Here is a 15,935-nt window from a genome sequence, read left to right as displayed (position 1 = left end):
ACAGAACTTGTAAATTTCACTGCCCCTGGGCTTCTTGACAGTCCCAAGCTAAATAATTAGCTCCATGTAAATTCCTTTTCAGCACTTGTGACTTTTAGGAGCTAAAGAACACTCTTCAGCATCCCTCTCCTCTGTAGGTTGTGAGTTTGGCCTTTAGCCTCAGGCCTCAAAACACATCCAAGCTGTGGGGTTATCTCCTATAATTACACCCTCTGCTGTGAGCTACTATTATATATTATCCTTCATCAAAGCTAGGCAAGAGAACATTACACAAGCAACAAAGAATGATGGATTCCAGTTGCCAAGTCTCCTAGTGGTTCAGAGCTTTAACTATCAGGGTTGCTTTATTTTCAAACAGTAGAGTCTGGGCTGGTTAGACAAGTTGGTTAGAGAGGAAAATTTATCCAGCCACAGTTGTGGGTTTGATTTGTGCATGAATCAATTAAGCCAATGTAAAGAAACCTGTTCCATAAACTCAGACTTTAAGTTTAAACATGGAGCCAATTATCCCGCAAATATATGTGGTTATTCACAAGAAGTATATATATCAACATGAGGATGACAGTGCAACCCATCAACCCATACAAAGATATGCTTTAGAGTGCGTGCTCAAAAGCTCAGCTGTGCCAGCTTGCTCTAGGATCAGACTGCTGTGGTTCAGTTCCTTGACAGACCACTTAATAGTGGGGTGACCTTGGACATGTTATTTAATTGTACTGAAATTCCATTTTTTTTTACTTACTTGTAAATTAGGAGTAATAAAGGTAATAACTTCATTAAGAGTGTTGTGACATTCCAAAGAAACAATCCATGTAAAATGCTGGCCCAGTCCCTGACACAAAAACAGCACTCTAATATATTAGTTATTGATTCAATTACTGAAATCTGTATGTTTCTTATTTACTGAAATGCTTGTAAACCTAGCTGGAATACATTACTCCTAATTAATACATTCTTTATTTCCACTATATCAGTTTGGTCCAGCAGGAAGAAAAAATGGGTTCAGTGTGCGAATATGACTATCTACACAAGGATAAGAGAATCATTAAATTTTCTGTAATTAGTCTCCACTATTGTAAACATAAGTAACAGGTCAAATTTGTTGAATGGGAAAAGTGAAATTTCTTATAAGATGCAATTCCATTGTAATGTCTTTTGGGAAATGGGTTTTTACCAACAGCAATATTGTATACAAATCTAGTTGTAAATGAATCTCAAGAGAAAATGAAGACATACATGAAGCTCACAGGAAAAAAAGCACTTTCAACATTTTACTATTAATTTTGATCATCTCACTTAAAAAACCATTTAATAGAAAATTTTTTCATTATGTAGATAAAATGTATAACAAAAATGTTTGGGAACATGAGTTTTTATACAGTTCATAAACTATATGACTCCATCTTTATGTTCAAATCTTCCTGTTTAATGTCTTATGCATTAAGAAACAAAGTATCACAATGTATTGTTTTCATGCAATTTCATTATATTACCTCTTTGTAGACTCCAAGATCAATATATCCACATATTGGATGAAATGCACCAGTTCCACACACATAAATGTGAGTTTTGTTATAGGGTTGAAGTACCCGAATGAAATTTGCACATTCTGTCTATTGGACATAAAAAAGAAAAGCATTATCACACAATTCAAGTTTTTAAAAGATTACTATTCATGCCACCTGTTTTTCAAATAAATAAATCATCAGAAATAAGGGAAAATGAAAAAGATTTATGAGAAATGTTTAAGCACCTGACTTAGCAAAGTAGGCAAAACAAATGTTGCTGTGTATAATGCACACCCACACTTTTTGCCCAAACTTTCAGGGAAAAAAATCTTTCATTTTAATTTTTTAATTCAATTCTTTTATTTATATTTAAAACTGACTATTGTATTCCAGGGTATTATTTTGTATATGGATATCATATTGCTTTCTAGAGTTACACTTTTAACACATAAGCATAAATAAAAGAATAAAAACATTTACATAGATACAGAATTAGTACTACCCATGTATAATGTGCATCCTTATTTTTCCCTCAAAAATTTGGGCAAAAAGGTGTGCATTATACATGGCAAAATATGGCATTGTAGAAACTGTGGTTTAAATGAGAGACTTTGAAGCTTTTTGAAGTATGAAAGGTTGTGAACTAATCAGAGTGCTAGAATGTACCTCTCTACAGTGGTACTCAATGGCATCTAGAGAATGAATATGCATAGAGTATAAATGACGTATCCATACTTTTTTCAAGAACTACCTAGAGAATAAAACCCATCATGTTCTGATGTCCAGATATTGTCTACCCCATATACATTCTACTATTTGTAACATCAACTGTCTCAGCTACATTGAACAAAACACTGAACACAGATGTGTATTCTATCTTCCAATATATGTGTTCCTATATATGTATTCCATTCTTCTTGGCTTGAAGGCCCTTCCATTTTGTTTCCATTTATTTTCAGTATTACAAAGCCTTTAAGACTCAGACTAATACCTGTTTATTCCAAGAATCTCTCCTGTTTTTCCATGAATATTTTTTACACCAAGTCCAATTTTTAAGATATTTTTATATGTCTAATTGTTTTATACATGCTTAGGTCTAAAAATATTTCTTTACATCCTCATTACTTTTGTCACAATTATTTTCTATGCCTCAGTTATTTGTAAATAGTGACTCTCAATTTTTCATATCATTTCTGTTTATTATATATTATTTTCAATTTACCTTCTATAAGTGACTTTTTATTATTACAAAATTATTTGAAATAGTTTTTAAGCATAGCTTCATGATTCCTACACCCAAAGACCCCTGAGAAAATACTTGGCTATAGCATGCTTTTATTCTACATTGACTTTACTCAAGAGATAGGCAAGTATTTCCTAAGGAAGTTGAAAACCTATGAAACCACTGAGATTCATTTTAAAAAATATTATTTCTCCCTATTGTCACTGCTGTTACAAGGATTGTTAGGAGAAATTTAAACACACACACACACACACACACACACAACCAATGACCTAACTGGATTGGGAGGATGGTTCTTAGAATTAAATTAAACATTCTAAAAGGCAGACAACAACTTAATTAATAGGAATGTTACATGTTTTAAATTAGATAACATAATATTTAATAATTGTTCATCACTTGCCCTATATTAAATATCAGTATCTCAGTGGTTCTTCTGATTTTACAGGGAAAACCTGTGTCTGCATACTGTGATAGAGTTCCTAGCATGTCTCCAGATACCCTGGAAATTTTATGTGTCAAGAATTTGTAGATCCCAGTTAATGAAATTTGCACATTTTATCTCAGAAGAATATTACAGAGGACACATTGAGTCTTCTGCTCTTTACTTCCTTATAAACAACATAGCTGCTTAAGACTATAAGAAAGGACAATATTAGTCCCTCAGCCACACAAGTAAAGGATGTTTCAGCCTCTCTAATAAGAGCAGGATCACTGAATATGATTGCTTAGATTGTATGCTGAAAAAAATCATATCTCAGGATGTGCAAATCACACTACAGACATCTTTATTGTCCTGGATATTTTCATGAGTTTACTATACGTTCCCCCAAATTTATTATATGTAAACTCCCAAAAAAGGAACATTTTATATCCGTTAAGACAATTTTCTGGCAGATAGTCTTGTTTAACAAAATCATGTTATATCAATTTTGCACCTTCATGCCAAGGTGTCTGAAAATGAGAACTTATTCTCTATTTGCAGAAAGCCACTATAGGAAACTAGCTTCGTGTCCCTTAATATCATGTTAGGCAGTCTCAAATAAAAACCTAACTCAGAGAGTAAATATGCTGTACTAATGGTTTTGAACAAATAATGGGGACACAGTAATATAAGAACTGCTCAGGCAAAAAGCGTAAAAATGTATGCAATCACCAAATAAACTGCAATGATGGCTTCCTTGCTCGGGCAAGAGGTTTTAATGTTCTCTTTTATTTTGCTCACTCATGCACACTGAAGGGACTTTTATTTCTTATCCTTTCTCTCCATTAAGAGATTTATGCAAGGTGAGATCCACATATGGGGAGGGTTAGAGTAGACTTGTATGACTGGAGTGAGGTGAGACTGAGTCACTGCCAAGTATTTCATTATTTTTCCAAAAGCTCAGTTTTATCAAATCGTCCCATAATTGAAGGGTACTAGCTACAGATTGAATACTTGTGTCCTCCCCAAACTCATGGGTTGAAACCCTAACTTCTCAGTGCGATGGTACTAGGAGACGGGGCCTTAGGGAGGTAATCAGTTTAAGAAGAGGTCATGAGGGAGGATCCTAATGGTGGGATTAGGAAGAGACTGGGGAACTTGCTCTCTCACTCTCTGCCCCAGGGAGATACAATAGGTAGATGGCCATCTGCCAGCCGAGGGGAGATTTTTCACCGGGAACTGGGTCAGCCAGCACCTTGATCCTGGCCTTCTCAGCCTCCAGGACTGTGAGAAATGAATGTCTGTTGGTTAAGCTGCCCAGTTGGCATTAGGTTGTTATAGTAGCCCACGGTGAATAAGACATTAGTTTTACCAGATTCTGAAATAAATATTTGTAAAAAGAAATAAAACAATTCCCTTTCCAGCTGACAAATTATGGAGTCAGAAAGATTAAGGACCCTGGGAGATACAGCACTGTTTATAAAGGCAAATAAGGTCCAGGACCAAGTTTTATACACATAAGAGATATAATTTTAGTGACTATGAAGAAAAAGCTCTGAATCACACCTAAAACATTTCACATCCTTTAACTTTTCTAAGAGTACTTTAGCCCAGGACAGTAACTTATTTGCTAGTCTCTGACTTGGCAAGATATTACCAAAAACTTAATTAGACTGAAATTCCTCCCGTCTCTCAGATTGGGTTGATGTGGAATAGAACAATGTGTGGATGGGTCCTGAGTTACCTGACATGTATATTTTACAAAACATGTCAGCATCCTTCCAACTTTTGGGTGCTGAAATTGATAGAAAATGGCTCTCTAAGCAACCGGGAGGCAATGAAAAGGCATTGGCTTTTTCTTTGGAAAGAACCTGAGAAACAGAGATCCTAAAAGATAAGGTCTCTTAATTCAAAATTGCCTGAAGTGGACATTTCAGCCAAACCAGTGATGTGAGGCAAAAACTTTACACAATGACTTCCCCTTTAATTTGTAACCTATTTTTTTTAAATCTCAAAGATTCTCTGTTGTTTTCTTTTTATGCACAAAGTTTCCAAGTTTTGTTTAAGTAGCAGGAGCAATAATTAACTTGATTTAATTCACTTAGTGACTTGCATGGCTATTAATGGTAGCATAATTCTGTGAGGCATGAAGAAAGATAACACTGAGAAGCAGATTTTTCAGCTTTCCCTGAAAGCTGGCCAGTTTGTCAGTTATTGCCTACAATGACAAGGGTTGTTGCTTGTGACCAGACAATTCAATTCACGGAGTAATATACTCCTCTTTGAAAGAATATTGAATTTCCCCTTCCTTTTCTTATTCTTTCAACTTACTCCCCTTCCCACTCACTCCCCCTCCTCCACTGGAAGAGAGATAGACGGAAAGAGAGAAAACAAGTATTAAAAATCTCTCAAGTGACATTCATTTCAATATTTTACCTCTCATGTACATCCCCACTGGTATTCATAACTAACTAAATAAAACAAATATAAAACAGAGTTAATAGTTGGAGACAGACAAATACGTTTGGCCTGTATATTAACACTCGGAATTTTAGTCTCTCCCTATATACCTGGAAAAATATTAATAAAATAAAAGTACGTGTAACTCTCTAGATTTAAATATAGGCCAATTAAATCCAATACATATTTATATATTTCTGACAACTGACTTACAAATTGTTAATTTTAATTTATTTAGGTTGTATGTGGAAAGGGAGCCATAATTTAGGATTCTGGTCTGTTTCTATTTTTAGAATATTTTTCAGAATATTGTGATCATCAAACATTTTTGATCATTCATCACATGCCTGTCATTGTGCTACATGTTAGGTTTGTCTAGCAGACCTCAGATGGAATCCAGTCTGCAGAAATATCTGTTCAGGTCTTATAGTTTTGAAAATATTTTAACACTTCAAAATAAATACAGGAAACTCCAAATATCACATTCTCTCTTAAAAATGGAAGATTTAACAGTGGAGATTTCTACAAGGCTAAACCCAGTTGTGGTTAGAGGGCAAAGGTAAACATTCTAAAGAAAAAAAATTGAAAGTTATGCTTACTTAAATATTTAAAAGTCTGTATCAAAGAGAACAAGTTGGAAAGAATAATTTTTTACACGAGTAGATCACAAAGTAATAATATACTTTATATTATATATATTATATATATGTAATTTTCAAATCTTGAAAATCTGTAAATAACCAGTAAGGAAAAGGAACACACTAAAATTTAAAAGTGAACAAATTGTAGGTTATGCCATTCTAAAAACTAAATTCTAATTTTACAACTACATACAACATTTAGTTTTAATAGTAGTTAAAAAAAATTCAAGCTGAAACAACAAAAATAACTTTTTGTTGGCAAACATTTCATACACTTACTTTATCCATTTATGTTTTAGTATTAAATATTAGGTATATGGGAAATATACTCTGTCATGAACATCACCTCTGGTTAATGCATACGGGGCCTAAACTTTCTGGAGGGCCATTTTTTAATGTGTATAAAAATTTTTATAGCCTTTGACCAGTAATTCTACTCAATATTCAAAGATGTTCACAAATTTTTATATGAGGTTTTCCATGTTCAGCATCATTTACAATAATTAAAACTGGATTTATACCAAACTTCTAACAATAGGAGATTGATGAAATAATATATAGAGGAATGTAGTATAGCTATTAAAAGTAGTGTTATAAAAAGAAATTTAATGACATGGGAAAATACTCATGGCAGTGTGTGAAGGGGAAAAGAAATGTTAAGGGACTGTGTATACAATGATTTCATTCTGAAAAATAGTAAATAGATAAGATAGAAGAATAAACACCAAAACGTCACCAGCTATCTCTGTGTAATGTTCATGGGGGATAAAATATTTACAGATGACTCCTACATAATTTGCAAACTTTCTACAATGAATACTGTGTTTTACTTCCAGATGTTCTAAAAAAATAAAACGTAACAGAGAACTTTAGAAAAGCAAGAGCCTTTTAACTCTATGTAATGTCTCTATGGACAGGCTGTGCGCCTCCACAGTTAGGCTGACAAAGGCCAGGCTACCTATACCCTCAGCGTTCTTTTGCCTGGAGTGACCTGTTTACTACCCCACTTTTTGTAGTCAGGACTAAAGATATTTCTTTAGTGACTTTCTTTTGAAAAATATCCTAAGCAGAAACAAGGTACATCAAATAGTTTCCTATCATCTCTTTCCTTCCTTGAATTAAACTGGGGACTGCGTTCGAGTGGAATAGTTCTCTTTTGTTTCCTCATCTTCTGCTCCCTCCCCACCCCAATTAGCTAACTTTCATTATGGTAAATAATTCACTATTTTTCAGTTATATAGTACCTTTGTGTAAAGGGACAGTCTTTCCAAACACTTGTTAATCCTAAACACACTCTTGGGAATGAGGTAAAAATTACTAGAGAGAAGGGAAAAAAGAAGGTAATGCCAAATGTAGTAAAATGTGTCAATAAAACCCCACACTTGTCTCAGTTTTCTGTTGGCAGAAATCTATTCAATGCTGAATAATGAGGATCTATATTATGGTGACATTGAAGAGAGAAATTATTAGAGGGATGCAGATTTCAGACCTAATATGTAGAGTGCAGACGTTTATGTGTAAGGTTTTAGTGTGTAAGAGCACAGACTGTGAGAGCAAAACTTCTGGAGTCGATTTCTGGCTTCACCATTTTACTAGATATGTGATACTGGGCAAGACATTTAATTTTTCTGGCCTCAGTCTTCTCATCTGGAAAATGAGAAACAATAATAAAGTCTAGCATATAGTATAGTCACAAGGATTAAATGAGATTACAAAGCATGAAAAACAACTCCCCGAACATGGTAAGTGCTATAAGAGTGTTGGCTATTCTTAGTAACTCTGAAATATAATATTATTTTAAAGGGGCAAATTAAGGGGACAAAAACTTGTATTCATGATTCAACATCAAACTTCACAGACTTCAGAGAAAGGAAAAAAGCTCCCTTAATCCTGGAATAGCAGGAGGTGTACTTAAAGGCTAGAGGTTGTAACTAGCTCCCCACTACAACTGAATTGGAAGAATAGTTTTCATATGGTGGGTCCTGTGTGCTCTAGGATGCCACCTCCAGAAAAGTTTATCACCCTTTGCCTTAACTTAAGAATAGGGGCAACTGAGTTATTATGTAACTAGAATTGGTGAACATACTGAAATGGGAGCATTGCCACAATTAAAACCTTCACTGACTGTTTGACCTTGAGTGTTTATCCCTCATCTACTCCCTGGGAAAACTGACATTCGTTTACAGGAGTAAATTTGAAATACCCTTTTCCTACTTGCCTCTTTATTGTACACTCAATATTGGTGAAACACAAAATATTAAGGCATTTATACAGTTATGACATGCTTCTACTCTTAATCAACAGAGTAATTTCAGAACTCTCATAACCAAAGCATCTTTTTTCCCACAAGTTCAAAAAGTATTGATGCTTTTGTAGACCTGGGTACTTGCTCAGAGTAGGGATATTGAACAGGGTGAAGTGATTAGAGACATGAGAGAAAGAAAAATATATTCTAGAACAGTTTAATCGCTTCCATTTCTAGTAAAATAAACATAAAAATTGTTTACTGTTGCATTTGATGCTAACATTCCCTTATACATTTCTACTAACATAAACATGTCTGAAAAGGCCATATTTAACACTAACAATACAAAATCAGGCATAATAAAAAATTTCTTTGTTTCATTTTTATTTGTTTTGCAGTACTGTAACTACATGTAATTCATCATTGAGTAATATTTGTATACCTCATTAGATTGAAAGCTCCATGACAACAGATACTCTATCAGTTTCATACACATATTTAGGCTCTTAATAAATATTAGTTTAATAAATAACTAAATGAGTGAACAAACTTTTTGTCTCAGATTCTTCTAACCTGTTTAATTCATTAGGCACCATGTGTCATATTAGTTACTTTTATCACATTAATAAAGTGAGAATTTAAATCTAATTCAGCTTTGATATAACATGCAATATTTATTCCTACAAAATATGAAGGCATTGCTCTGCTTAATAACCCTGGGTTATTGTGGTTAGAGGCAACATTAGAGGATGTTGTAAAAGAAGCCTCAATACTCCATGTTTTGCCCAAAGTTAGAACATCTTATCATCTTGAGTTACATTCAGGAAGTGATTTATTTGCAAAAAAAAAAGCAGTTCTTCCTATCTCCACAGTGCAAGAAGTCAGAGCAGAACACAAAGCATCTGGCCTAAATCAGTGCACTCAGATGAGGGGAAAAGGCAGCCGGCAGTCATCGCTGGAGACGAAACAGGCAAAACAATGTGGGGGAGCATGCACGACAACTTGGACAATGTAAAGGCAATCCAGACAGATCACCCCAAAGATGAATAGGTTAGTCACATCTACCTAAGGCTTTTCTCTGGTCCTTAAGGCAGCTTAAAGTACAAGCTTATATTAGGAACCCACTATTTGTCCTTTATAAGGTATTTTATATAATTATGCTTTACCAAATTTTAGAGTAAAACATTTTTAGTTTTTATTACAGAATGTTGTGTCATTCATTTTTAACCAATCTGTCTTAATATCTCTATATATCAAGTTTTTTTTAATTAATTTATTTACTTTTTAAATACATTTGTCTCTGCCTTCCCCCCCCTTTCCCTTGCCCCCTCCCACCTTCCCTCCCTCAGCTCAAGTTTTGAAAGAATTTTGAAAGTTTTTCACCCAAATTAAATTAAGCATCAATTGTATGTTTGTAGTGGTAAAACTGAGGACTTTGTGTACATTCACAAAATGCATGAGTGTAAATGAAAATATACAACCCTAGAAATACAATATTTTCTGATGGTTTATTTTTGAATATTTTAAAATCATCTGAGATTTGCTGTGAGAAAAAATACTAATATTCAGAATTAACACTACAGAAAGTTTAGTAATTATACATTTCTGAAAATAATGTCACTCCTTTTAGCAAGGTAGAACTATTTTATACCATAATCTTTACACAGACTAAGTGTAATTTTAAAAATAGTACGCTAATGCCATTAATTCAATAAAACATAATATAAATATTTACTATCATATCAGTACCAATTAAACTAAGATATTTTTAAAAGTCTCATACTTACATTGGCATCTTTCCCAGCTAATTTACATAATTCCACCCGTTCCTTTGCAGCAGGCCAATAAATCTGCAAAACATTTCAAGGGGTGTTAGAATCGAATATCTAAAACACTCTAAATTCTAATTAGGGAACTGAGTATGTGAATTTAAAGAGTGGATATCAAGCCAGGAACATGTTTTTAGATATGATGTAAGAATACTGAGATTTAAATAATATCCAAAGTCACTCTAAAAAAAATTCTTTAAAAAAAAAAACTGTACAGAGCCATCCACTTTTATTTGTTCATCTTCTTATTTATTTTAGATGCATTTATTAATGGGTGAGTTATGTTGATAAAGCTGTAAACTCTCATTGTGATGTAAACAGAGTTTCAGATCAGCATTTGCTTACAAGATTCTATTTTTTTACCTTGTTTTTCTGTGTTTACTCAGAGTGATTGTGCATTATAAACATGTGTGATGAGGTGTGTATAACAGCTCTTTGTCACAAGCATTAGTTGTCACTCACTCCAAGTCAAAGACTAGTGTGAATCTGTTGACAATGCAGGCTGGGCAAAAGTAGGTTTACAGTTGTTCTTAAGGAAAATAATATAATAATAAATACTAAAAAAGAGTAAACTCCGTTTCACATATTCACAACTGTGACCCTCCTTTTACCCCACCCCATTTAATACATATGCAGCACAGGCTCATCTGTCAGTTAAGCATTTTATATCCATCACCTTATTTTTTTAAAATATTTCATTTATTTATTTTAAGAGAGAGGGGGAAGGAACAGAGAAAGAGAGAAAGAGAAACATTAATGTGTGCTTGCCTCTTCTACGTCCCCAACTGGTGACCTGGCCCACAACCCAGGCATATGCCCTGACTGGGAATCAAACCAGTAACTCTTTGGTTCACAAACGGGCACTCAATCCACTGAGCCACACCAGCCAAGGCACCCATCATCTTACTTAAATCTCACAATGATCCAATGAGATAGCTGTATTTACTCTCTCCATTTTTAGGTCAGAAAACTTATTCATACAGCCATGAAATAATATGTCAAGGGCCATGAAACTAGTTCACAGCAGAGCCAAAATATGACCCAAAGTGTCTCATGAACTTAGAGGGAAGGGAGTCTCAACTACTACATAATAAATATTATTTGGATAAATAATAAAGGACAAGGGCTGCAATCTCCTTGGTTGGTGGCTTTTAATCGTATTTTAACAGTCTTGAATTTACTGCAAAGTTGTTTTTTTAAATGAACTTTAGAAATTCTGTCAGGAAGTTTTTACAAAATAAGGTTCAAACAGATTACTCCTTTAGCTTACAGAAAGAAATGCTCTTTGTTAAGCTGTAGGCAAGAAGAAACAAGAATAGCAAGCTCTGAATTGCTTATAAAGTTCCAATAGTTCCTGACAAACTTTTATGTTTCTCACCAGTGTTAACAGAAAATGTTTTCAGAGGTGAGGAAACGGAAAATATCCTGAGGGAATATGCTGAAACTTGTTAAACCTGGAATTAACAAGTGATTTAGAAGTCACAGCTACTATGGTTTACATGGTATTATCTTCATAGTGAAATTTTAGGATTTTGTGTCTGAGTGAAGAAGAACAGAGAATAGTGGTCAAACTCTCTTAACAGCAATGAAGTTATTGACATTTTTAAATGAAGCAAGATAATTCATTTAGAGTACACTTTAGCAACCTGCAACTGGAAGGTGTACACAGGCAGGGTGCTTGAGCCAGCAGTAAGTCAGATGACAAGGTAACTTTGATATGGTTCACAATAAGGACTTAAAGATGTTATTTATTCAGACATGGTTTAAATCACTGCAACTATACTTTCACACAATGTTACATAGCTGCCAGCAGTAAAACAAGAATGGACTATAGACAGCAATGAAAAGTAATAAAAATGGATCTCAGCAATTTATTATTGTATGAAAAAATATTTCCTAAAATTAGAAACAGCATGACCCCCTTAGAATAATGTTAAAAACAACTAAAATACAATTGACACTTATTTATGAAGATATGATAAATATGTAAAAAGAGCATGAGATTGATGAATACAGGATTCAGGAAAATGGTTACCCAAAATTGAAAACAAAAAAGGAAAATTGTTTGGTAAGAAACAAGTTATTTACCACATTTTTAGGTGTTTAATACATACTTGAGAGCAAGTTAGTAAGTAAATAAACCAAAATGGTCTATGCATACACCAATTAACAATAGTCACCAATCTAGAGATATGAAGTCCTAGGTAAATGAATAAATGAAAAGTAAAAACAAGGCACTGCAGCTGAGAGGAAATTTGAAATTTTTTTCAAGTTTTTTTTTTAATCACTAACAGGAAGAATACTGAACTAAGCATTCTTTTGCTCTCCTTTAAAAATGGTGCCTTGAATTTATGAAATTTTTGCTTCATATTTGATCTTATGAACTCAAGGTATCCTCTCACTTTTTTCTTGCTGATTCTTTTTTTCTTAAATTTTAATTGTGATAAAATATACATAACGAAATTTGCCATCTTAGCCATTGTAAGTGTACAGTTCGGTATTAAGTATACTCACTTTGTGCCACCCATCTCCAGAATGCTTTCATTGTGCAAAACTGCAACTCTATCCTTACTGATTCTTGAGTGTTACAGTGATTTTACAAAAGACAGCTCTGTATCATTGGACTGAAAATAAACTGTACACAGAATACCTGTCCATGATCTCTCAAAATGTTTACTCTTTAGCTAATTTTCTTTCGTCTCTAATCTAGGTTAATATTTCCTTGAGTCCTTTAGATATGTTAGATCCTGTTCTTTTATTAGTTTATAAGATGGACAGATTTAATCACATTTCAGAAATAAATTTAGAACAAGTATTTATAGATTTGGTCAAACCGGAATATATTATTGGCATTGATACTATAGACAAAAGGAAAGTATAGAACGCTTTCATATTAAGTAAGTGAGACTTAAAGAAGAGAAAGGTCATCAGGAGATTCTAGTTTTTTCCCCTTAAACCAGCGTACTGGGTGATTGAGTTAAAGTCACTTGTGCGATAAATATGTTTCTAAAATTTATTTTGACTATATGTATAGGGGCTTCAAAAAGCAGGGAGTTCTTTAAACATTGACAAAATGTGGAAGCAATCTTTGTATCATTACTGAAATCTAAACGGAAGTTCCAAAGTTAGCACAGACTAGTTCCTGATCGTCAATCATTTATCCATGAGGCCCAGGAATAGGAAGGGCCTTCTGTGTGCCCAGAAAGGTGTGGCGCCGAGTTGGTGAGATTTGAGAAAGGAAGACAGCTCTGCAGATAGATAAAGGAACTGCATTTCCATAGGAGATTCAAACAAGGAGAGAAGAGGGCAGGGAGGATGGACCTGATATGCTCAGGGACCACCAGGGAACACTAAGTGCTACACAAAAGTCTCTATCAGTCCTGACTTCGGAGCCATTGTTTTAAATAGCTTCTTCTTAATCATTTCAACACTAATGTAAGAGTTTAGTTTAGTTTAGTATTTTCTACTCTAATTTTTTCTTAAGAATGTGACATTCAAATAGTGATTCTATTTTTTCTTCTCTTTGCAAAGGAATACAAATATGTAAAAGATGTTTCAATGGTTTATTTTACATTTTCAGTTATTGATTATAAGTCATGTGATTATAAATTGAATGTGCCATCCTAGTTAAGGAAGCAATAAAACTAAAATTATAAGTTTCAGAGACTTGGGATTTGAACAGTGGGTAAATATTATGAAAAGGTACACAGTGCTGGGAATTTTTTGGACTCCAGAAACCAGTTTTAATAAAATGTTCTATTTTCTGTTTATAAAGCAGACTTCCAAGATGTTATCTCATTTTTCATAATTTACCTTCATTCCCATCGAGTATAGCACCCGTTAAAAATATAAATTATCCTTGGAACATTATTATTATTGCACAAAAATTCTGAGACAGTATCAAAAGATAATTTTATTTCATAAGGTAATAGTCAAGCCTTAAAAATAAAGATTAGTAAGGATTATATACTGGCATATTTTGACACAATGTTGTCAAGAATCCAGAAATCACAAATAAAATTACCTTCATAACAACTACCTAGAAGATATCTGACTGTCTTCCAGACTCTAAACATTTACTTAAAAAGGAAAACTATTGTAGTTGTGCCAATATTTAAAAGATTTCATTCTAATTATGATTTATGGTGGGATTTCTTTTACTTACCACCTAGTCATTAGAATAAAGGATTTTAAAAAATATTCCTTTTGATTCCTTGTAGGTAAAGAATTTAAAGAAACAGAAGCTTTCTTATTTCAGTCTAAAAACAGAGAAAGCAAGTAAACCATACTCATATTGACATAGGGTTTGCAGAAATATGTTCAAGTGACATTTTTGTTTCAATAATCTTTTGAAGTGATTATATGACATGTACCTCTAACTCTATCTATATAAAACAATTTCACCACTATTGTATTTTTCTAGTCAAATTGTGTGTGTGTGCATAGGTAGTTACAGAGTGGGAAGCAGAGTAATAGAGAAAGAGACAGAGATACTCATAGGTACATAGAGGAAGAGAGAGAGATGTTAACTCTACTTGGGTATAAAACATGTTTCATGTATACCCTCAAGCTTCAGTATAGCTAATAGAAAAGCCCAAGAAGTACCTAACACTCCAAGATTACTTCAGTATTCCAGTTGGTATACTTGGAGATTGCATCATTCTCAGAAAGAAACCACACCTCATGCTTAAAAATACAACGTTCACCATATCTGTAAGAATTTCTCTTGAACATCAGTCATGTAAACAGTTTGGAGGCAGTGGTTATCAATATTCTCATTGTTTTCTGAATTCATGAGCAGTAAAACTACCTACACAGATTCTTGCACTTTAGTGCCTTGTGTAAGAAGTTTCATTAAGCAGGACAAAACAAAGACACACCCCCTCTTTTTAATAGTCGATGCAAGCTTTGCTCAGTGGTAGTATCTAAAAGTTGATGCAGCTCTACCACTCTCGTAGAAAGTTACCCACAAATATTTTTCTTTCACCTATCAAAAAAATGCCAGACTGGAAGAGAGACCTCACTTGCACAATTGCCATGTTTTAACTGTCCTGAAATATTCCCACACAAAGTAGTTCTTAAATAATGTATGATGTACCAGATACAGATTTTAAGGCTATTATTTAGGTGAGGAGCAGTTTCTGGGACCTTGGAGCTTAGATATCAAAAATCTCAACTATGTGCAAAGCTTACTGCTGCTCTCTCCGCCTACACGCAGAGCAGACATCACAAATCAAACAGATCTCAGTGGGTCCAGATTAGCCCAACCATCTCTCTCAATATAATTATCGAGGGTGTAACCACTAATTTTACCTCTACTAAATAACTAAGGGGTTGCCAATTGGTTTTAATTTTATTGCTAATCTTATAGATCAAGCTGATAACAGAACACTACTGTGGGAAACAGGAGGACACAAATTTGTAAGAGTTCTCCACTTGGAAGTGATAATTTATGGAGTTAATGATTTTAAAACAAGTAAGTCTGTTAAGTCAGTCTCCATATTCTATAACATGCTGACTTAATCATGTCAGTATGTTTATTTTGTTTTCATAATGTTTTACAATTGACAAGAATTATTTCCAAA

At 33.7% G+C, this 15,935-nt stretch overlaps 1 protein-coding gene across 2 annotated transcripts in view; it reads right to left on the bottom strand.

The window, feature by feature from the left end:
- Positions 1 to 15,935, bottom strand: part of SEMA3D (semaphorin 3D) — a 196,191-nt gene that overhangs the window by 71,582 nt on the left and 108,674 nt on the right. For both annotated transcript variants that reach the window (XM_054564632.1, XM_054564633.1), the window contains exons 4-5: positions 10,309 to 10,371; positions 1,494 to 1,613 (exon numbers count right to left, since the gene is read on the bottom strand). In XM_054564632.1, coding sequence (XP_054420607.1) covers positions 1,494 to 1,613; positions 10,309 to 10,371 — 183 coding nt within the window. The remainder of the gene's footprint in view (positions 1 to 1,493; positions 1,614 to 10,308; positions 10,372 to 15,935) is intronic.

This window comes from Pteronotus mesoamericanus, unplaced genomic scaffold (assembly GCF_021234165.1).
Source record: "Pteronotus mesoamericanus isolate MK-2021 breed Mesoamerican mustached bat unplaced genomic scaffold, CSHL_Meso_final scaffold_85, whole genome shotgun sequence".
Lineage (NCBI taxonomy): Eukaryota > Metazoa > Chordata > Mammalia > Chiroptera > Mormoopidae > Pteronotus > Pteronotus mesoamericanus.
The sequence above is the reverse complement of the archived record's forward strand: the minus strand, read 5'-3'. Positions and strand labels throughout refer to the sequence as shown.